This window comes from Netta rufina (assembly GCF_964035555.1).
Source record: "Netta rufina genome assembly, chromosome: 15".
Lineage (NCBI taxonomy): Eukaryota > Metazoa > Chordata > Aves > Anseriformes > Anatidae > Netta > Netta rufina.
The window spans coordinates 6,472,334-6,494,430 of NC_140138.1; the positions used below are offsets into that span (position 1 = coordinate 6,472,334).

The window sequence follows — 22,097 nt, forward strand, 5'->3', positions numbered from 1 at the left end:
AAAGCTGCTGTGCTGAAACACAAACCAAGCTGACCTGGGCTCTGAACGGGTGGGAGTGGAGCAGAGAAGGCTCACACGGCTCCCCGTGGTCCCTGGATCATCAGCCTGCCTGTGGGACGGTGCAGCCAGGGCTGGTCCCATACCCACTTCAGAAGCTGCTGCGAGAGAGCTGGCACCAGCTTCCCTTTCATGGTGTCAAGAACTGCTGCGTGTCCCTCAGCTTCCTCTTGCACGCAGCAGCACTTGGGAGAACGGTACACAGAACCCAGGGGCCACTGTTTGGGGGGGCAACTAGCTGACCTCAGGAGGAGGGCCAGCTCTTCCCGAGGCACTGTGGCCCTGGGCAGGCCCAGCAGCAGCTCCTGGGGCCGTCCCCTGCTGGGAGAGAAGAATCCAGGCTGCAATCCAGCTCCTGGCTGGGAGAAACTGCCTGCTCCCTTGTTCTGTGTGTGACTCGGCTCTCCTGGTACCAGAGCTGGCATCTGGTTTTGGTAGCTGTTTGTATTATTTATCACCATGTTGACTTATTTTGCTGTTTTTGTCCTTGTGTAGCCTGTAATGTAATCCCAGGGCGGGGAACACGGGGCTATCTTGAGCGAGGAGCTCTTGGTGCCTGTTTAATATCCTAAAGTGAGGAGTGTGTGTGCATAAGCGCACATCAGTGCCCTTACACATGCAGCTGCCTTTACCTTGGTGCCTGAGAGCCCTTTTCCCTCAGAGCAGACACGTGGCATGCTCTGCTTGCTGAAAAATAAACATTTATTTACATCTGAAGAGAGTCAATGTGCAAAATGGTCTCACAGGGCTTACAGCTGTCCGGCAAACCTCCTGCTTGGCCCTCCAGCTTCACGTGCCGCTGTGGCTGAGCTCTGTCCTTCCCGTGCTCAGGGCAGCTCTCCTCGAGCTGCCGTGTTTCTAGGAGGCTCAGCCATGAGCCCAGGGGCTGTGCGAGCCCCTCGCCCAGAGCTGGAGCACCGCCTGTGTCCACTTGCATGGAGCGGGGAGTAAGAGCTGCGTCCTCCCTCCTGATGGAGCGGCCTCGGCAAGGCAAAGCGCGGCGTGGCAGGAGTTAGGGACGGGGCAGCACTTCTGTCCTGCTGCTGAAGGCAAGAGCCAGGGGGCTGGGGGGCTGCTGGTGGCCGCTGCTGTGCTCAGCCCCTTTTTTGGGAGCACTGGGACCAGTCCTGGACACGGAGCTCTCGGTTGCAGCCGGGCTGGGCTTCCAAGGTGAGGTGCGGAGGCGCTGCTGGAGGCTCCTCTGGGGTTGGGGTGCTCCCAGTGGGGATGCCGAGCTGGGCCACAGCAGCAAACTGGGCTCCCAACAGGCTACTTGGCAGCGAGGGGGTGCAGCCAGTGCTTGGCCCCCTCTTGGAAAGCAAAGCTCTTCACAGCCGGGCCCCAAAATGCCCAGCTTTTTGCCAGCCTTCTCTTCCCAATCCCAGAACCTTTCCTGTGCAGGGCTCACTGCGGAGGAGGTGCCTGGGCCTGGGGGGCCAAGGGCAGGCCGGGGTCCGAGTCCTTCGCTCTCCCCTACAGTGGTTTTCTCTGGGCCCACCAGAGAAGCAGCAGGGGCAGGATAAACACAAGCCCAGGTGCTCAAGCGCTGCGCTAAGCTGCGTGCGTGCCGCTTGGCTGCCGGGGGGCTTTGGGGGGCTCTGCCACAGGAGGAGGTCGCAGAGAGGAGGAAAGGGGGCGGCTGGAGAGCAGCGAGGAGGGAGGCAGGTGCCGATGCCATGGCCTGCAGCGGGTGGTGAGGAGGTGAAGAGCTTTGCAGGATGACTCCAGAACAAGCGTCTCGGGGTGGCAGCGAGGGCCCTCGCTTAGGTGAGGAGCAGATGCCCTGGATTGGGGCAGCACCAGCCCTGCAGGGCCCGGCCTCCATCCTGCTCCCGTGTCCTGCTTCAGCTGGGCCTCTCCTGCGGCCGGCATCGTCTGGTGGTGCCAGCAGAGGTAGGTGATGGTGTGGGGCCGGGGAGCAGCAGGCTCAGCTCCTCACACCGCTCGCTCGTCCTGCGTGAGCACGGGGGGCTGGCGGTGTCCGAGCAGCGCCCGGGGCCCCTCACTGCGTGCAGCAGAGCGCGGGGTGGTCCAGCTTCCAGAGCTGCCATTTCTTCTTCATCTCGGACTTCACCTGGTAGGGCGGCAGGCTTAGGGTTTGGCTTTTTGTGCCCTCCCCAGACCAAGCCACGTGAGAGGCAGAGTCGCAAAGCCTGCGGCTGGCACGACCCGAGCCCAGCTCCCAGCACCCACCCCAATAAAGCCGAGGTTAAAGCAAGGTTAAGGGGTTTTGCTGGCTTCTGTGGGGCAGCAGCCAGTGCCACAGCATTAAACTGGTGCTCTGGGGCCAGCAGGGATGGGGAGGGCAGGGTACGTACCTCCTTGTTGGCAAAGCAATACAGCACAGCCACCAGGAAGCCCTGCGGAGAGAGCACGGACCCGAGCCCCACATCAGTGCATGGGACTGGCTCTGTCTCACCTCTGGGTGCTTTTAGGGTCACCCCAGAGCATCCCCAACACACATGGGCATCAACTCAGTCACCATCACACGCTCAACAGGGCTTGGGCAGGAGGCCGGCGTCCCCGTCCCCCAGCTCAGGGGCAGCCAGCTGGAGGAGGGGGCCCCAATGCTCACCCCATGGTGTGAGGACCCCCGAGTGCTCTTGCCTCACCTGGAAGGAGTTGAGGAAGAGGGTGAAGAACACCTTGACGTAGCGCAGGATGCCTGTGGTTTGCTCGTCGGTGGCAAAGATGAAGACAACTTCATGGATCCCAAAGAGGGGGATGAGCGTCAGCGTGGCTTTGGCCAGCCTGAAAAGAGCACAAGGGGGGCAGGGCCCTTTGGTGAGCAGGGACGAGCTCTCATTTAAGCTGAGTGGTCATTTAATAAGGCACGGGATGGGGGAGCTGGCAGGGTGGGTGGCCCCGCTCACCGCAGCTTGTAGTCGGCGTAGCCCTTCTGGTTGGCGCGCAGCTTGGCCAGGATCACCTTGAGGATCCGCATGAAGATCAGCAGGTTGATCTGGGGGAAAGGGGGGCACCCATGGACCAGTCCCGCCCTGGGGCCAGCCCTCCCTCCCTCCCACCATCCCCAAACCCCAGCCAGGAGCCGGCTCCAGCCCCTAGGAACGGCTCTGGGGGTTGCTGGGGCCCCCCTACCAGGGAGGCGAGCAGGATGGGGATGCGGATGATCCACCAGTAAGCCATGTTCTCGTTCAGCGCCCAGCACCTGCCCGGGGAGACACGGAGAGCAGCCCGGTTTATGATGTGCCAGGGGTGCAGGATGAGGCCATGCCCGGCCCTCTATGCAGCCACTCACTCCGCGTTCTCCTTCAGGTACTTGGCGGCCATCCAGGGCACCACGAACACCACGGGGGTCCCTGCAAGTCACACAGCAAACCCTGTAAAACCAAGCACCCGCCTGAGCTGAGAAACCGCCCCCAGGCTGGGGACGCTGCGGGGTGGCAGCTTGGCCCAGGGCCCATCCCCCCCTGTCACCGGGCGCCCAGGTGGCTCCTACCCCAGCCCAGGTACAAGTAGAGCCTGTAGTAATTCTTCTCGGAGAAGACGGCACCGATCAGCAGTTTGTAGAGGTAGACGGCTTCCACCAGGAACCAGTAGTGGTTGGCCAGGATGCAGTACTGCATCAGCACCTGTGCCGCACGGCAGCCCAGCGCCGCCTGCCAGAGGACACCCGACATGGGGCTGAGAGCTCACCCATGGGGTGCACAAGTGCACCAAGAGCTCACCCACAGGGCGCACAGGTGCTCCAAGAGCTCGCCAACATGGTGCACAAGTGCCCCAAGAGCCTGCCCATGGGGTGCCCCAAAAACTTGCTTACTGGCTGCGTGGGCACCCCACGAACTCACCCACTGTGTACGTGGGCTGTGTGGGCACCGGCCCCCAGCCGCACGCCCTCCCCAGGGTCAGTGTCCCCCCATGCTCGGTGTCACCCCCCCGGCCGTGCTTGCCTCGTGGCTCAGCAGGGCCTGCCAGTCGGCCACCTGCACCACCTCCATGCCCCAGCGCCTCTCCAGCAGCGCGTCCTTCACCATCACCGAGGTCGCCCGCAGCCCGAAGGAGGCGAAGAGGTTGGCGTGGATGTAGTTCCTGGTGCAGTGGAGCTTCCTGGTGAGAGCGAGGGGGTCGGGGGACACCCCTTGGCCATGGCTGGCAGCCACAGACAAGGGGCTGTGTGCGGCAGGGGCCGTGGCCCTGCTGGGGCTGACCCCCGGTGCGTGGCAGGACCGCAGCCCCCCGCCTGTCCTACCTGAAGACGGTGAGCACGAGCAGGGCAGAGACAAGGGTCAGCAGTGACAGCGAGTACCCCACGGTGTAGAGCACTTTGAAGCTCACCATCAGCCTGCGGGCACCCTCCTGCACACAAGCACCGCTCCGCTGAGCCCGGCTGAGCAGCACCCGCCGCGCACCCTGGGGTGCCCCCGCCCCGGTCACAGCTCCCACCTCCTCCATGGTGGACTCCATCTCCTCCTCGCACTGCGAGTAGTCCCTCCAAGGCTGGCTGCCGTTCACCGTCACCCACTGCCCGTCCACACCGCACCTGCGGCTCACCAGCCCGTGTTTCACTGCGGGCACAAAGCAGCAGAGGCTTCCTTCGGGCTGCCGGGGGCCCCAAACCCCCACCCCACGATAAAACCATGGCTCTCTGCAGGGGTACCGGGGCACACAGCCACGGCTCACACCCACAGGGCCGCCTCTGCTCTGCCCTCCCCGTGCCACGCGCATCCCAAGGCTGTGGGACCCCGCTCACCCCCACGCCCCCAGACCCTCCAGCACAAGATCCCGCTTCCCCACAGGGTCCGGGATGGCCGAGGCTCATTGTCACCTTTCTCAAACCAGGGCAGGTAGAAGGGGCAGGAGACGTTGACGGCGGTGCCGGGGCTCCCGTCGGGCCAGCAGGCGTACATGTCGAAGGTGCGGTTGCAGAAGAGCCCTGCCATCAGCAGCACCGCGCGGGGAGAAGCCGATGGTCAGACGCAGGTGGCACAGCCAAGCCTGGTCCCACTGTCCCCACACCACAGCCCCCTGGTACCCCAGCCCTTGGGTGCCCCCCATGGAGACACCCAGTCCTGGCTCAGCAGCCCTCTGCGGGTGACCGGTGTCACCGGGAGGCCAAATCCCAGCCCCACGCCCCGCACCCAGCCGGGTACCTGCCGGGTACGGCTCACTCGCCATCCTCCTCAGGCACTCGTCTCGGTACCGCATCCACTCCTCGAAGGTCCTCTCCAGCACCTTGGCCCCGCTGTGCTGCAAGAGCACACCCAGAGCCCGGTGTGGAGCCACCAGCCCCACACGTTGGGGGTACGGAGCCCGCAGGGGCCCGAAGGAACCCGAAGGAACCCGAAGGGACCCCCCCGGCACGCACCGGCCCCGCAGCCCCGGCTTGCACCTTACCGGCACGGAGGAGAAGAGGCACATCCAGGCGAGGTGGACGAGGCTCCGCCGGTACCGGGGCGCCATCAGGTCCCTCATGGCTGTCCCCGCCGGCCCTCAGCACCCCGATCCTGGGCGAGAGGCGGCTGCTGGGGGCGGCACGGCCGAGGGCTGCGCCCCCCGGGGCAGAACCGGGCTGCGAGCGCACCGCTGGCTGCGCTGGGAGCAAAAGCCACTTGGGGTAACCAAGTGCCAGCCTGGTGCCACCGGGCTGCGAGCTGGCGGGGGGCGAAGGGACGGCCCGGGGGGGGCACCGGGGTGCCCCAGCCTTGGGAAAGGCTCAGGGCTGGACCCCCCCAGGGCTCCCCCTTGTAAAGGGGCGCTCCCCGCCTTCCCCGGCCCAGCCTCGCCCGGGGGCTCCCGGAGCTCCGCACTGCCCACGGGGAGGGGGTGTCCTCCGCCGCGCAGCCCCTCGCCGCCCCCCCAGCCCCTCGCCGCCCCCAGCCCGTCCCATCCCATCCCATCCCGTGCCGCCCCCAGCCCCGTACCGGCTCCGCGACGTGAGCGCGGCGGCGAACGAGCGGCGTCTGCGGCGCGGGCACCTCCCGCCAGCGCCGTGCCCCGACGGGGGGGGCGGAGGCGGCGCCGCCCCCCGGGGCTCGGGGCCGCCCCGCGGAGCTCCCGGCCCTGCCTGGCCCCCCCCAGGGCCACCGGGGACCGGGGACGTGCGGCGACCCCGCGCGGGGGTCCCCTTTGGGGCGCTGTCGGGGAGGGGCTGAGCCCCACATAGGGGAGGGTAAGGGGGGGGTTGGACACCGATGGTGCCCCCCAGAGCCCCCCCGAGCTGCCCGGGGGAGGTGATGGGGCGCCCTGTGCTCGAGGGGGGTGAGGCTGCACCCCGAAACGCTGCTGGCTGACCCTGCTAGAAAAGACCACATTTATTTCGCAAAATCGAGATGTTCGCCCCTAAAAACAGCCCGGGGGGCTCATGGCAGGGAAGGCGGCCGGGAGCAGTGAGGAGCTGTGCCCATCACTGCAGCACGGGGAGCAGGGGTTGGTTTTGTGGGACGTGCAACCCGCTGGTGGGGCTGGCAGAGGCGATGCGCTATGGGGGGACCCCCATCCCTCCCCGGCTGTTTCGGGGGGAGCCGTGCCCTCAGGATGCCTGTCCCAGCACGAGGTGGCACCGGGCCTTTCCTGGGGCCTCCTTGCCCTGTGGTTTTTGTTTTCTGCTCATTGCTTCAGTCAGCCCTTCGGGACCTCGGGGGGCAAGGCTGGCAATGGAAGTCGGGCTGTGACTGAAATCTCCAAAGCCTCTGGACAGCAGAGGATCCAGAGGAAGAGGGTTTCCAGTGGGGTTTCTCTGCTTGAGCATCACCGAGCACATGGGATGGGGCACAGCACCATGCCCTGCTGCCCACCAAGCCACCAGGGAAAGCTGCAAACCTCCAGGTGGGTAAGCATGTGCACCCGCAGGCAGCTTCAGCCCAAACAGCAATGCTCTTTCCCCCAGAACAGCCTTGCTGGAGGACGAAGGAGTGACTCGGAGCACGGCCAGCACGGCTCCTTACCCTGGTGGTGGCCGAGGCGCAGAGGAGGTACGTGGCCTTGGAGATGTCACCGCAGCCTCGCTGCTGAAGCCCTTTCCCTGGGGGTTGTGCCGTTCTTCCCCTTGACAGGCAGTTAACCTGGCCTCAGGGTGACAAATGCTGCCTGCACAAGCATGTAATGCCCAAAAAGCCACTGGGAAGTGGCCTTACCAGGTGCCTGGGGCACAGCAGAGCACCGGGGCACACGGCTGTGGCTGCCCGCCGCTCCTTGCACGGGAACCTGGGGGCTGCACCCACCCACGCCCCTCGCTCCAGCCTCTCCCTAGGACATCCACAGCAGAGCATCTGGGTGTGGGTTCCCTTCCAAACCAGAGCAGAAAGCCCCAACGTCCCCCCATGTCAACCCCAGGGACACGGAGCTAACCCCTGCCACAGCGGGGCATGGGCTGCAGCCTGGCCAGGAGCCTCCCACAGACAGCAGCACCAGGGCTTTGCAGCTCCACTCCTCGCCCTTGCTGCTTGCTGCTGCAGGTGAAGAACCGCTCCTCGTCCTTCTCCTCCTCTTCTTCCTCCTCTCCTGCTGCCCATTAGCCCTGCTCATGGGATGACGTTGCCACACGGTGGCTTTAATGCCCATGGGGAAAATGGGAGCTGTGGGGACAAAGCATCAGCATGCTGGTGTGGTCTCCCTACCACCAACGCATGTGGGTGCTCAGCGGTGCAGGGCTTTGCTCCTGGCTGCGGGAGGGCTCCTGGCCGGGGTGAACCAATTCAGGTCACCCTCCCAGGGCTCCGGCTCTTACAGGGTCACATCCTGCCCCCAGGGGTACTGATGTGCCTTTGGACTTCTCAACAGCACCGTAGGAAATACACCCTGATCTCGGGTTGACATAAGCAGCTTGTTAGCGTGCACGCACGGATGCGCTCAGGGAGACGCCTGGGCAGGAAGAAAGGTTTTTTCCTTGGGGTTTGGTAAATGAAATCCCTTGGCAATGATGGCCGTTTGCAGGGACCGTGTCTGCCCCCTGCATGACCTGAGCCCCTCTCCAGCCCGCAGTGGACCCGATGGGGCCGGTGCCTTGAACGGGGACGTGAGGAACGCGCTGTTCCTCTCCATATTGATGCATCTCGGGCAGAGTCTCCATAGCGACTGCAGCGCCTGCAGCTCGGCGGGGCCGGATCCTGACCCACCGGGCGCCGCAGAGCCCGGATGCCGTGAGAGTGGGGCCGGGATGGAGGTGGCAGCTCCGCTGTCCCCTGCCCCTTGCTGCTGCCCAGCCTTTTTGGGGCTGTGTGGGCACTTCCCATGGCCACCCCACCTGTCCTGCGGCCAGGCCGTGCTCACCGCATCCTCCACGTGGTGCCTGGGGCAGGTCCCAGCACCTGCAGCCACTGCTCCAGCAGCTCTGCAAGAGACACACATGCCTGAACCCCCTTCCCACCTCCTCCACCCCTGGGGAGACCCCATGGGACCACCACGGCCCCGCTCCCCAGCACCTCCTGAAAGCAGGCTGCGCTTCGTGTAGCCGCTGCAGGCAGGGAAAGTCATACGTGTGTCTTACTGCCGACTTTGCTAATCACAATGTGTTGCTTCCCACTGAAATGCTAATCAACGCACCCTGACTTGCAATTATTCAGTGAACTTCTCAGAAAAGGCTGCCGGAGCAGTACCGGGTAGGGAAATTCATCAGGCAGCGAGCGCGGTGCGGGTGGGAGCCGGGCAGGACGATGCTCAGCGCCGCGCTTCCATCCTGCCCTGCTCAGCGCACCAAAGGCTTTTGTATAGTTAAAAAGCAAAGTATTTTTAATATCAGCAGATGGTGCTATTAAAGATAGCTGCAAAAGCGCAGCCCGACAACACGCAGAGGCAGACCTGTGCGAGCGGTGAGCCGCTTGCCCCAGACTTTGCTCTTTTCAGAAGCCGTTGTGTGCGTACGGGAAAAATTTGTTTTGTGCTTGAATCTCTCTGATTTGGCAGGGGAGGGATCCTGAAAACAAGACACCGGAGCCAACAGCAACCCAGCGCCAGGCTAAGTGCAGCAGCTGCCCCTAAGCGGTGCGCTCTCCATGCATTGCCTTCAGCCTCAACGTCTCTACCCTAAAAATGACCCCGAGCTTTGCCCAGCCACAAAGTGCTTCCTCTTCCTGCAGGGCTGTGGCTTGGGGTGGCTCTTGCACAAAGCGACATCCTAATTACCCCTGGGGAGCACCAGGTCTTCACGGTCAACAAGTCCATGGGCTTCACGGGCCAGCCCGTCGCCCTCACCTCCATCCCCTGGGGCAGCGGCGGCCGGGGACGCCGGCACAGTCAGCGCTCTGCAGCAAAGGTCACTTCCAAGCTGGTGCTTCAGCGCCGCATTGCCACATGCTCGTGATAAATGACTGTTCCCAGCTCATAAAGCCATTATCGAATTTGGCACTCTCTCAGAGAAGCCCTCAGCAGACGCCTTCCTCCCGGAGCGCCCCGGGGTGCGCGGCTCGCCGGGCCTGCCCTCCGAGCTGACCGAGCCCCTCGCGCTCCCGTTGTGCTTCTCGCCTTATTCAAGCAGGAAGGCTGAACGATAAGATCAAGAACTTCTCTGGAAATCATCTATATTCACATCCTGCCCTGGAGCTGGACTCTTTGTACCCGTCCTCTGCTGAAGGGCACGGCCTGCCCTCCTCCATATGTAACGGCTTGGCAGGCGGCGCGGCAGCCGTATTGCAGGGCAGGGTCGCTATACCCCCGGCATCCGTAATTCAAGGAGTGGATAAGAGGCTGCAGCTTTTATTTCACTCCTGCCCGTTAGGAGGCTGGCTGCAACTTCTTCCATTACCACCTATTTTAACAGAATCGCGTCCAAAAGATCACTGCCCGGTCCTCTCTCCCAGGACAGGGAAGCCAAATCCAGAAGTTTTCTCCCGATGGAATAATTTTAGATCACATGCGGAGATCGGTTTCAGGTCTCTCCATAGCCCTGTGTTTGCATTTCACCATCTTTCTTTTTCCCACTCCCTTTGACACCGGTGACTCGGTGCCGTGCCCGTCCCCGGGGCGGCCACAAAGCAGTGGCACTGGTGGCCAATGGTCTCCTGGAGAGGTGTGTGATTCAACGCGCTCTGCAAATGCCGTGTCTGCATCTGCACGTTGTTCTCCCAAACCTCTTAGCGCTCGATTTATTGTTATACACTCTAGTCATGTTATTTCATCTTTCTCCCCAAACTGGGGTGAAAACTGACAGCATTTGGCTTTTCCCACCAGTGAGAAATACCGACCTGGGCAGCCACCAACCTGGGCAAGGAGTCCCTGACCTCTCCCCAACGCTTGTCCCATGCCACCACCCCACCAGCCCTGGCAGCATCTCTGCTGCAGCCAAGCCAGCACCGTGGGATGCATTTTGCAGCTCGGTCTCTGCTGCACTCGCCATGGACAGGAGCACTTGGATAAAGCCACGCTCCTCGCAGTGGTGGCTCTGGATGGCCTGTCCCCTGAGGTCACCAAGCTGGAGGGTTGAGGCTCAGTGCATCACAAGAAACCCGCAGGGACGTTGCTTTTATTAGTGATGGGCAGCTAATGGGGCATCTGCTCAGCACGGGATGTGGCTGTGTCCATCCTTGCTGTCCCAGGAAAATGGGTCTGACTTCAAAATGCCACCACGAGGCCTCAGCTGCAGATATTTAGCCTGTAGCATGGCAGGTATCTGCCCCCAGCTCCAGGTGGCACCACAGCCGGTTGCTGTTGAGCTCAGCCTGGGCTGAGCCCAGGTGCCCACCCTTAACAGGCATCGTCCTCAGAGCACCCCACTGACTGTTTAGGTGCATCCCAGGCTTAAGGAACTGCTTTGCCAGATCTGGGCAGGAGATAAAAGGGGGTAATTTGCTCCCTAAAAGTCTTCAGATGGATGCTGGGCAGCCTGCAAGCTCCTTTGCTCCTCACTGAAATGCACGCTGGCTGCTGCTGGAGGCATGGCAGCTGGGTCCTGCTGCAGGGCACATCACCAGCCCCAACGTGGGAGCAAAGGTGGGTGTGCTGCTGCCTTGGGTTCCTTTGTGTGCCTCTCTGGTAAATCTGAGGGCTTAAGAAAAATAACAGAGTAGTGTCCCTCCACCCCGGGTACCAGACATAGTTTATAGCCAGAGGAAGCTGGAGGCAGGGCCCTGTGAGCCCTGCTCTGTTTGAGCTGCATCTACTCCAGCCTCCTGGTGTGAGAATTGCCTGAAGCTGCTGTTTGGCTCAGGATCACTGTCAAAATCCTCCCCTTTTCCTCACTTTGGGGAAACTGAAGCAAAAACAAGACTTGCTGATTTCTTCCCTTTGTAGCTGTTCCTTGCATGTGTTACCATGCCAAGCTCCCAGTTTGGGCTGGGCTGGGACTGGGCTGTGCTGTGCTGCTGGTGCGGAGCTCTGCTGTGCACCAGAGCTTGCAGCACGCATGAGGAGTGTCCTGCAGGCAGTGCTGGGGGTCAGCAGCCCAGGAGCCTCCTGCAACTTTGGGTGAGGTTCTGAGGAGTTTTCATTTAGTGAATGAAAGCTGGAGATGGGCCCTGGGCTCACTGGCACCATGGCGCATTTTCTGGAGCTCCCCCCAAGGGAGGTTTCTGGGTGCATGTGTCCCCTTTGCTCAAGGAGGTGCAGATGTGCTCACCATCTTCTCCTGATGTCACCACAGATCTTCCAACAGCTTAACTGCAGAGGAAACAATGTCACCTGCCCAGGCAACCTGAGATCTTCATTACCTCACCAATAACTCCCCAAATCCCTCAATATCTTCAGTGCAACAGCTTTTGCTCCAACTGCAGGAAGGTTACAAAGGGCTCCCCCATCCGCTGTGCGCTCTAGACAGAGGCAGGTGAGGACTGCGGTGCAGCCAGCTGCTGGAACGATGTTGTGTTGATCCAAGAGCAATCGCTTCCTCCACGGGCAATTTCACAGCTGAGTGGATTTTTGCGATAGGAATAGGCACTAAGGAAGCCCAGAGGATGCATCTGGGCTGCTTGCAGATGAGGCATGGCCCTGCTATTGCTCATCTCTGCCTTGCAGTCATGCTTGCGCATGGGCAGGGCCTGCCCAGTGTCCTATCCGCACAGATCAGGAGCCAAAATATTGACTGTACAGCAGAGACCAAAACTTTTCCCAAGTGAACCATGATTTTGGGTCCCTTTGCCTAGTAGTGATGACGATCTGGACTTCTGGCCCCACGTAGACTATAAATCAAGCTGTGCCAAGCCATCTGAATTCAGACACCCCAAGATTAGGGGGATTTGGGGGAGAAAAGTGCTTACAGCTGGCTTCAGGCAGGCCACGTGGCACTCAGCTTTGGAGGGAGCTGCTGGAGAGTGGAAATATTGTCTTGTTTTTCACTGCATATAGATGAGAATCCAGTCCCTCCTCTCCTGACCTGTCAGACAAAGTCTGAGATAGATCTGGAAACCTATTTGCTTGGGGATGTTTTTTCATCCTAAGTAGCTTCTCTTGCTTATCTGCTGAGTGATCAAACAGTGGCGGTTGATTTATTAGCCCTTCTGCATGATACATGGGCTGCTGCTCATCCTGGGCACCACACTCTGCTCTCCAGGCTCCCTTAATGCCAGCACATTAGCAGGAGGGAGCAGCTGTGCAATGTAATTATGGGGAACGTGACATTCCTGGATGCTTCCTTTCCCCAGGCACAAAACACCGTGTTTCTGGGGTTCCTTGGCACCAACAGCCCCGAGGCTCCTACCAGTGGTCTCCAGCCATCCCCTGTTCTCCCCTATGTAGAAGTAGCAGTCCCTGTCCTGTCCTCGCTTCTGGAGCAATGAGGAGATGGTAAACAAGTGGAAAGGGTGGGGGCTGCTCCTGAAACTCTCTTCCATACTCAGCAGCAAGCAGAAACCCCAGATAGAGTGGATGGGGCAGCGAAGGTGACAGCATTTGGCACAAAACAGCCTTCAGGTGACAGTGAATCTGCCCCAGCTGTGAGCTGGGGGAGGCTCAGAAGCCAGGCACCAGAAGTGGGGTGCAGAAACCTGAATGTGAAGCATCTGTGTGGCACTCACATATACCAGCCAAATGAAAGCCTTTTTTCCCCACCCTGCCTCTTCTTCTCTTTTCTCACCAGCTTCTCTCTGAGTGAATTGCTCTGGCAGATTCCCTTCCCAGCCCTTCAAGCCATAAGGGGTCTGCCCGTAGAGCTGACACTCTCTGCAGCATTTATCTCACAGATAGCTCAGGAAGCAGCACAGCAGAAGCAGTCTTTATTTTCTCAGCCATCAAGGCAACCACGCTCTCATTTTGCGGTGCCTGAGAGGTGGCTTGGAGCAGGCTGATGCCTGCAGCGACTTCACACGGGGCTCTTCTGGGATGTACAAGAAGCGTGAGGCCTTTTTACTCCTTTTTCCTCATCGGGGAGGGCACAGATGAGTGCTTGTTGCTTTGTGCTTGAGGAATCTCAAGAATCCTCGATCACCTCAAAATTTTCTACCTTTCATTTAAAAAAATATAAAAAAAAAAAAAAAAATTAGAGAAATGAGAATAAAAATTGCTGGCTTTCTCACATGGTCATATTTTCAACAGCAGAGCTTATCGCAGCCCTGCCAAGAGTTCTGGCCATGCCATCCCTGGGATCAAGGACTGATTTTTGCAGTGCAAGAAGAGCCAGGTGAGATAAGGAGACAAAATCAGGGAAAAAAAAGTAGGTGAAGCCTGCAGCTCTTCTCCCTGCTTGGCAAGTTGGTGAGCAGCAAGGCTCTGGGATGTGGCAGGGATCAGCTGCTGCTGGAGGGAGACTGCGCTCAGGCTCTCAGAAGTTTGTTTTAGCTAGAAAAAAAGTTACTTTTTTCAGCTTTAGATATGTGGGTTTCTAGGGGGGGTGCAGTTCTGAAACCAGGGCACAGAGGAGCATGGACACGGGCTCAGCCTGCCCCTGGGAAGGGCGTTGTGGCTGCAGATGCGATGCCACCGCCTGCCCTCATGCTCCCCAGACTACCCCATGCTGCTCGCCTGCCCACCAAGTGCAGCTTATTTGGGATTTTAGAGCATCCGGAAACCTCCATTTCAATGATTTGGCAGAGGCACTGCGTCCACTCCTTCTGCATGTGAGCTGGAAGAAGCCTCGTTGGCAGCCCCTGTCTGCCTCCGCATCCCTGAGCATGGGCAGATGCCACCAGGGATGCACGATGAGCGGCCAGGTTGGCCTGGCTGCCAGCATCAGTCCCCTGTGGGAACAGCATGGAAGAACAGCTCTCAATGAAGTGTTAAGGAAAAAACACTTTAGGACAATCTGCCAGGTGTTACGATGTGAAGGTGTGAGAATTTGGCTAGAAACGTGCGATAGCAACTTTAATGTCAAGCGCTGCCAAAAGAACAACCTCAGGAAAGAACAGCAGAATGCAAAAAATGAGGAGGAAAAAAAAAAAAAACAGGCTTCATCTGCAGGAAGCTGGAACAAGAGTTCAGAGGGCTGAAAGAAGGAAAAATTACTAGAGCTGGTTATTTGTGCTGGGGACCTGGCGGGTAGGAGGGTAGTGTCCGGATGCAACGGGGTTGTGTGGAGCTGCCAGAGGGGAACCAGAAAGTGTCGGCTGGTGGCCAGGAGAATTGGAGCAGCAGGTCAGCAGGGCTGCTGTGGTTGCAAGGGGCACCTGGGGAACACCAGGGAAAGGTCAAGCCACGAGACTCTTCCTCTGTTCTCAGATGATGATGTGGTAGGCAGATGGGACCAAATAGTTCTTCCTTTCTAAGGGCTCTGGAAACAGCTCTTGTGAGCAAGCGGAGACTGATAGGTGCCATGAGGTCTGGCTGCCCTTGTGAGGTTCAAGGTTCAATGCAAGTCACCTAAAGCAGGCTGCTCAGGACCATGTCCAGACTGCTTTTCAGCATCTCCAGGGATGGAGACTCACAAACCTCTCTGGTCCTAGTCACCCTTGAAATAAAAAGTGTTTCCTGGCATTCAGAGGGAGCCCCCGTGTTTCAGGCTGTGCTCGTTGCCACTCATCCTGCCAGGGGGTACCACTGAAATGAGTCTCACTCCGTCTTCTTTACAATCTACTTTACATACAGTTTTTCCTGAATAGTCAAGAAGTGTTAGATGTTCTTCAGCAGCTAGCTGCGAGTCATCCTACATAGCTAAATATAAGATACCTATAAGGATACTTCATCTGTTGACAGCTTCACAGAATGGCTGAGGTTAGAAGGGTCGTGTGGTCAAATCTTGTGAGACTGCTCCTTCCCTGCCTGCCGCCTCTCGGATTGAGGAGCTCATCTTCAGCCCTGCTGCAGAAACTGTGCTTCTTGCAGAGGCACAGCAGTTTGCACAGCAGCCTCTGGCACGAAGTCAGGAGCTGACACAGACATCAGGCTGTCTGATGGCATATTTGAATGATGTACTATTTAAAAGCACATTCTGCTAAACACTTGCAGCAGTTAAAAGGGACCGGATGGCATGCAGCCTAGATCAATGATGTTCAGCTGCTCAGGTCAGTGCTTTCTTGGTGAAACCACTGCCTGATGGATGCTCATGAGCCAATGGATGACTCCACTCCAGTGGTATGGAGCCAGAGAAATGGCTAAAAGGTGTTGGCACAGCCCTGAAGTCAAAACAGGGGATGTAAGTGGGATGGGGTGATACAAACAGGGCCCAGGCTGTGGAAAAGGGTTTGCCTGGCCCCAGTTGTAGCACACATGGTGCTTATCAGCCCTGAAGTGATTTGGTGAGCCCCAAAATTCATGTGTACAGTGTGTGAAACAAGCAGATAAGACTTTTTTTTTTTCCATGAGGATTTAAATAATAAACTGTTACTCATGGTCTCTTCTGTCATCCCCACCTGCATCTCACAGCGTTGCCATTCACAGCAGGGGCTGCTAATTCCTTACCACCAGTGGTCTGGGCTGAGTGGTGCAGCCACCACCTTCCACCAGGCACTGGTCTGCTTGTGCCTGAGGGGCCATCAGTGCCCTGCATGCTCACAAAACACTTGGGCGGTGTTCACCACCCCTGCTTGGCTTCCTTCTACACCTTCACCAGGCCCCCAGCAGAGGTCGAAGCTTCCCACAGCCCTAATGGAATGAAATTGCATTTAGATGAAATTAGAGGCTTGGATGGAGACCAGTCGCTGCAGGTGTGCAGTGAAGATATTATCAACTCAGAAATCTGCAATGTTGTCAGATAGTTCACCTATTGCTGCAGGAAATCTGCACCAAAAGTTTAGGTTTTCCTTCCTTTCCAACAAAATGTCCAGCTTTTGTAGTAGTGAAGGGAAGGAAAAAACCCAATGCTAAAACATTCAAGTGTGAACTGGGCTGTGGAATGAAGAGTGGTTTACATGGAGGCTAGTTCATATCTGGGGGTATGAACGCAAATGTATAGCACTTTTCTTTTGGGTCAGAGTTTCTGGGGATGGGAACATGGCAGGGAGAAAGGTTTGGCCCCATACTGCAGATTCCTGTCAGTTACGTGGCTGTAGTTTCCTCCTGGCCCTTTTACTTCAAAGCTGCATTCACTCCAGTGACATTCATGCTGCCTAGTGTTCATCTATGAATAAGAAGAGCTGAGTTAAATGATGACCATCCATTTATTTTATTTTGCCCGCTGGTCAGTGTGGTACAGCAGGGGAATGATTCCTTCCTTCTTTGGTTCTCCCTGCCCAAGTTATTGGATGGCTGATAAGCTCTTGAACTAATGAATTATTTAAAGTTTTCTATCTTATGGCTTTCTGGCATTAGGAACCCAACCTCTAATCATGTATCCTGTTTTTTAATGTAACTACTTATTTTCAATTTTTATCTTTATAGGATTCATTGTTATTTCCTTGGTTTTGATTGCTCTTTCAATCATGTAGATAGGGTGCTTCTCAGCAGAGTTTGTGTGTGCATGTGTTACATATGCTTGAGCAGTTGGAACTGGTAAACTGAGGACTGTTCACAAAATGTACTGAGGCACCCATAGATCAGCCTGACATCTAGATTATTTTCAGCTCATTCTGCCCCGCAATATTGATGGCCCTGTCAGTAAGAGCTGTGGCCACTCTGCCTGGTGCTTCCGCAGTCCCGTGGTCAGCGCTCCCATTCCTTTAGGACATCTGAAACAACAAAGTGTTGGCGGAAAAACTGTCACGTTGTCCTTACTTGATTCATCAACATGAGAACTGTTGGCTATGTCTGTAGGGGCAAACTCGGGACACCGATAGCCTTTGAGTAGTTTGTTATGAAACCCCGCTGACAGGATCAGTCAGCATCAGTCATGGGCAGGAGCCGAGGGGTGGCAGGGAGCGAGGGGCTGGCCTGGGGACACGGCTGTTCTTGGGTGTTGTGAGGATGGACAGTGAACACAGAGGTATTTGCTGGAGGTATTTGCTCATCGAAGGGGTCTGTGCTGCTGCATGCGGCATAGGCTGCTCCTGGGGCTGCCCCGCGCTTTGGTGAGCGGGGCACGTCCTGCTGAAGCTAGGGATAGAAGAATGGGGGCTTGCTTAATCATATTAATGATTTCTAAATAAAACAATCGTAATTATTAAAGCCAGGAATGAAAGAATGGGGGCTTGTTTAATCACATTAAAATAGATGTTGCTGAGTGTCTTTGCTTACTGAACCCAAACGAGGAGTCTCGGGGCCCCTCACAGAGGACATTTCCTGACAAAAATGGGGAACCTGCCTCAAAAACCAGCTGAGATGACCTTGTGGTTTGGACGAGAGTCGAGGAGCAGCTGAGTCTGCACAGAGGCAGGGGGCAGCTGCTGGTGATGGAGAGGAGTCACCGGCCTTCAGCCCTACCACCACCAGCAGCAGGCACAGACAAGAGGAGTTCATGGAAATGACTGCTTGGAGCTGATTGTAGTACACAGCAGGGACAGGTTATGCACGTGTAGAGGTGTATTGGGAAATTCGTGCTCTTTATTGCAGATAACCAGGGCGAGTCGCCGTGTTAGGGTGCACATGCCTTTGGGAGCCATCCCGCATGCACCCAACACCAAGATAAGCCACATACCTACTTCATAACTTTATAAATTACAACTTTTATAACTTAGATAACTTATAACTTTATAACTTGTTTGCTTTGCGTTATAGTTCCTCCACGAAATGCTGCCAGCACTGTCGCTGTGGCTGATGCCCCCCCCGGGCCGTGCTCCCAGCGTTGCTGCCCGTCCCCGAGCCCAGCCCCGCTGCAGTGTGCGGGCTGCGGGGCCCCGGACCCCCCACCGGGACCCGAAACAGTACCCGGACCCCCCCCCAGGACCCCCTCAGGACCTGAGGCAGGACCCGGCCCCCCCCCACGCCCTCCCCGACGCTTCGCGTCCCGGCGAAGTTGGGCCCGGCCGCTGCGCCGTAGGGCGGTCTCCATAGCAACGAGCGGCGCGGCCTGCTGCAGCGATGTCGTTCCGCGACCTGCGCAGTGAGCGCGGCCCCGGGTCCCCCCGTGTCCCCCCGGTGTCCCCTCAGTGTCCTCTCATGTCCCTTCGTGTCCCCGGGCTGGTTGCAAAGGGCTCCCGGGCCGTGCCGCGCTCCGTTAGGGCCCCGGCTCCTGACGGGGTTGGGGGGGGGGGGCTCGGGGTCGGTGCTCGCGGCAGCCCCCCCGACGCTCGTTCTCGGCTGTTTTTAGTTTGTTTTTTGTTTTTTTCAGATTTCACCGAGATGATGCGGGCGCTGGGCTATCCCCGGCTCATCTCGCTGGAGAATTTCCACGCCCCGAACTTCATGCTGGTCGCCGAAGTGCTGCTGTGGCTGGTGAAGAGGTGGGTGGGGGGCCTCGGGCCGGTGGAGAAACTTACCGTGAGCCGGCCGATCTCTGGCATCTCCTCTCCACATCACGCAGGACATGCAGTAATTAAGTTTGTGGCTTTGGAGTTTGATTACAGAACCTAACAATGTGTTTTGGTAACTGAAGTAGAGAATAGTGCCCGATTCCTGTCAGGGACGGCACCCTGAAGGTGCTTTTGTCCCTCACACACTCCGCAGGCTGTGTCCCGGCAGAGCTGCTCGGGATGCAGTCAGTTTTTATCCTCTCACAGCTCTTACTGGTTCAGTTTGGGCTCGTCTAGCATCCGTGCTGCGTTTTAAAACCATGTGCATAGAAACACAGCGTTCACCCACCGCTATCCGGTTATGGTTTCGCACCCACCTAACCCATTGACAGGCTTTGTTTAAATGTTTATGAAACCTGACCTGCTAATACATACTCTTCTTTCCTTCACATACACGAAAAAATAAAACAACCTAAGCTACCCCCCACGTCAAATATTCCAATGGAAAATATAGCAGCGATCTGTTTGCCTGATAGCTGTTTCTTTGGCCTGGATTTGTAATTAATATAATAGTGTTAAAATTAAATGGATGTTTCCTGAATGCTGCCCCAATTGTAATAAAATGGGGGAATACTTAACAATGATTTGAAAGTCCTTGAAATGAGTTACCTGAGTATTCTTTAAGCTACTGCTGTTACACAGAGGGTCTAAATTACTTGTTGTTTCCACCTCATGTTTAAAAGTGTAAATCAGCGTCCCCCCCAGCAACACAACAGAGTTGCTGTGAAAGAAAATTAAAATATCATTTAAAAAATAGTATTTCTAAAAATAACAAAATATCATTAAAAAAAAAAAGTGTTTCTCTACTTAAAAGCTTAAACTTCGATACTGTGGGATAACTGGGAGCTCTGTGCCTGTTAGGGAAGTGCTTCACTTTCAGGCCAAACAGCAACTGAACGCCAGCATCCTTCTCTGTTATGAGTCAGATTTACACTTGACACTGACAAGCAGCTTTTCCTCTCAAGAAGCCTTTTGATTACACTTTAAAGCAGAGGGGCTACTTTGCACATGCCTTGCTCTTAATTGCAAATGTGACTTGAAAGGGAAGATGCTTTTTCTTTTTGCCTGTCTGAATGGTGAAAATCTCAAAGCCCGGGAATAACCCCAGGAATTTACTTTTTTTTCTTCCTTGGTTCCTGTAGGCTGGTGACTTCTGGAAGTTTCTGCACTTTGCAAGTGCTTTTTAAAAAGCAGTTCACAATCTTTCTGTCTGCTTTTTTGCATTTCATTTAATTCTGAAAGTAATCTGTGTGAAAGGATTGTTGTGAGCGTGTACTTTTCTCATGTATTTTGAGAGTGTGGAAACATGTATGGCAACATCTTAAAAGGTGACATGGCTCTTTTTGTTACTGCCCTTAGTAATCTAGCACACAACATTTTAATGTACCACCTGAAAGGCTGAGAAGATGAGCTCTGTCATATGCCAGGTGTTTTAAATTGTGAAGCCACATGTGATTGAGCTTAGTTTGATTTACAGAAGCAGCTTGTGATTTAAGTAGTAAGTTATTGCTGAGTATAAGTATTTCACAGATTTGGTCAAGTCAGCTAAATTTTGCTCCTTTGCAAAACCCTGAGTGAAAAGATGTGTTCTGGATCCCGAAGTAATAATTCCTGCTGGAGAAGCATCTCGACTTTCATAGCTTTTGCAGTTTGTACACAAATCCCTCAATGCATTCCAGGGCTTGGATCCCTGTATCTGCGGTAGGAGCTAAAGAGTTATTTTCAGTTTTGTACATGTGTTGTCTTTTTTCTTTTTGATTTTGCCTCATAAATGAGAGTTTCCTCAATCCTGCATATTTATTTCAGAATTGCTGCATGCTTCTTTCCACAGGTACGAGCCTCAGACTGACATTCCTCCTGATATTGAGACAGAACAGGACCGCGTTTTCTTCATTAAGGCTGTAGCTCAGTTTATGGTATGTCTGTTTATTTCACATTGAAATACATGTTCCTTGCTAGCTTTAATGGTTTCCCTCGTAATCCCTTATGATTTCTGTTTGGTGGGTGGCTGAGTATGTACTGTACTCTTGTGATGTATGTCAGATTGCAGGTCAGCTTTGTTTTCTCTCTGAAATAATGATTTAGGCTATAAAATTGGTTGGGGAATTCTGCTCAGGACCAAAAATGCAAATTAAAAAATAGTAAGAAAATGAAGAGAAAGGGAGGGAGGAGTTAATTTTAGAACTTACTACTAATAAAGCTTCAGCAATGATATAAGCACAACTACTTGATACTGTAAGTAGCTTCATTTGAGTCATAGTAGTGAAGTCAAGTAGAAGTATTCTTCCTTGGTTCATAGGGTCTTTGAGTCTAGAGTGTTCTTTTAGGCTTGTATTTGTACGGATCCAAAACAAGTGGTGACCTTGTGGGTGATTTGGGATCCTCATGTAACAGCTGTTATAAACTTGAGCAGCCCAGGGTGTGTTGTTACTGAAATCACCTAGAGTTATGTCTGTGACTTCACAGAATTGGAATCTAAGCACCTAATGATAAAACAAAATTCACCTTTATCTCTTAATATTGGGGGGGGGAGTAAGAGTGAAAGATATAGCTGTGGATAGAACATTTGTGAAGCTCTTTAAATGGGTTCAGAAGAGATTCTGTCTTATTTACTACTAACTTTGGATGCCTAATTATTTCGTATGCTTGAGTAGTTATAACCTCTGATGTGCTCTATAGGATTGTACACTGGCATTCTGTTGTATGAGCCTTCTCGGTGATGGGGCTGAGGTTTATTTTTCTCAGAGCCAATCTTTTACCACCTTATTCTTAGCCACACTTGAATTAGGTTATCAACTTCTGTAGTCTCCTGTGAACACGCTCCTTCACATCAGCCTTGTTGCTTTGATGTGGCATGAGCCTTTGCTGTTATGACACACCTGTGCACAACTTTAATCAGGTGGAAAAAACTTAGTGGTTAAAACTTCCAGATGGGTTTATAAACAGTGGAATTCTTTATGCTAGAGCCAAAGATTAATTTCTTATCCAACTTCTCTGAATTTTTAAAATGTATTAAAATGATATTCTAATCAGGATCACTTTTGTCTTCAGATTTGTGATGGTGTCCACCGTAAGTTTCCTTGATTCTTAATTTTACTTTGTTCAGAACATGGTTCACATCTGTACATACCAGAATGTACTTTTGAGTCCTGGAGCATCATAAGATGAAGTGAACAGATATATTTTGTTGGGAGGGATTTCTGCCCTCCAAACCAAGCATGTTTTGAAATGAGAAGATGGAGTCATTAATAACGTTGTTAATACATTTTCCTTTTACTACCTGATTTCACGGAAGATATCCCTAAAGATTTTAGAAGTATTTGATTCAGAAAATGAAATGAATTGAAATTTCTTTAATCATCCTATGCTTAGTTGATATTACAGAAATAATACGGGGAT

At 55.3% G+C, this 22,097-nt stretch overlaps 2 protein-coding genes across 6 annotated transcripts in view; one reads left to right on the forward strand and one right to left on the reverse strand.

The window, feature by feature from the left end:
- Positions 1-2,059: 2,059 nt before the first annotated feature.
- Positions 2,060-5,490, reverse strand: LOC311215125 (glucagon receptor-like; the record flags this gene model as incomplete). The annotated part of the gene is made up of 13 exons (XM_084296153.1): positions 2,060-2,131; positions 2,376-2,417; positions 2,670-2,808; positions 2,931-3,019; positions 3,157-3,226; positions 3,317-3,377; positions 3,518-3,677; positions 3,969-4,125; positions 4,268-4,374; positions 4,462-4,583; positions 4,844-4,951; positions 5,169-5,265; positions 5,413-5,490. The coding sequence occupies 13 exons, from the start codon at positions 5,488-5,490 to the stop codon at positions 2,060-2,062; spliced, it is 1,302 nt and encodes a 433-aa protein (XP_084152279.1).
- Positions 5,491-18,258: 12,768 nt separating this feature from the next.
- Positions 18,259-22,097, forward strand: part of CLUAP1 (clusterin associated protein 1) — a 71,758-nt gene continuing 67,919 nt past the window's right edge. For 3 of the 5 annotated variants that reach the window (XM_084295841.1, XM_084295842.1, XM_084295845.1), the window contains exons 1-2: positions 18,344-18,629; positions 20,530-20,614. In XM_084295841.1, coding sequence (XP_084151967.1) covers positions 18,346-18,629; positions 20,530-20,614 — 369 coding nt within the window. In that variant the 5' untranslated portion in view covers positions 18,344-18,345. Of the gene's footprint in view, positions 18,290-18,343; positions 18,630-20,529; positions 20,615-22,097 lie in introns of those variants that run through there. The other 2 variants (XM_084295843.1, XM_084295844.1) reach the window with 1 other exon arrangement.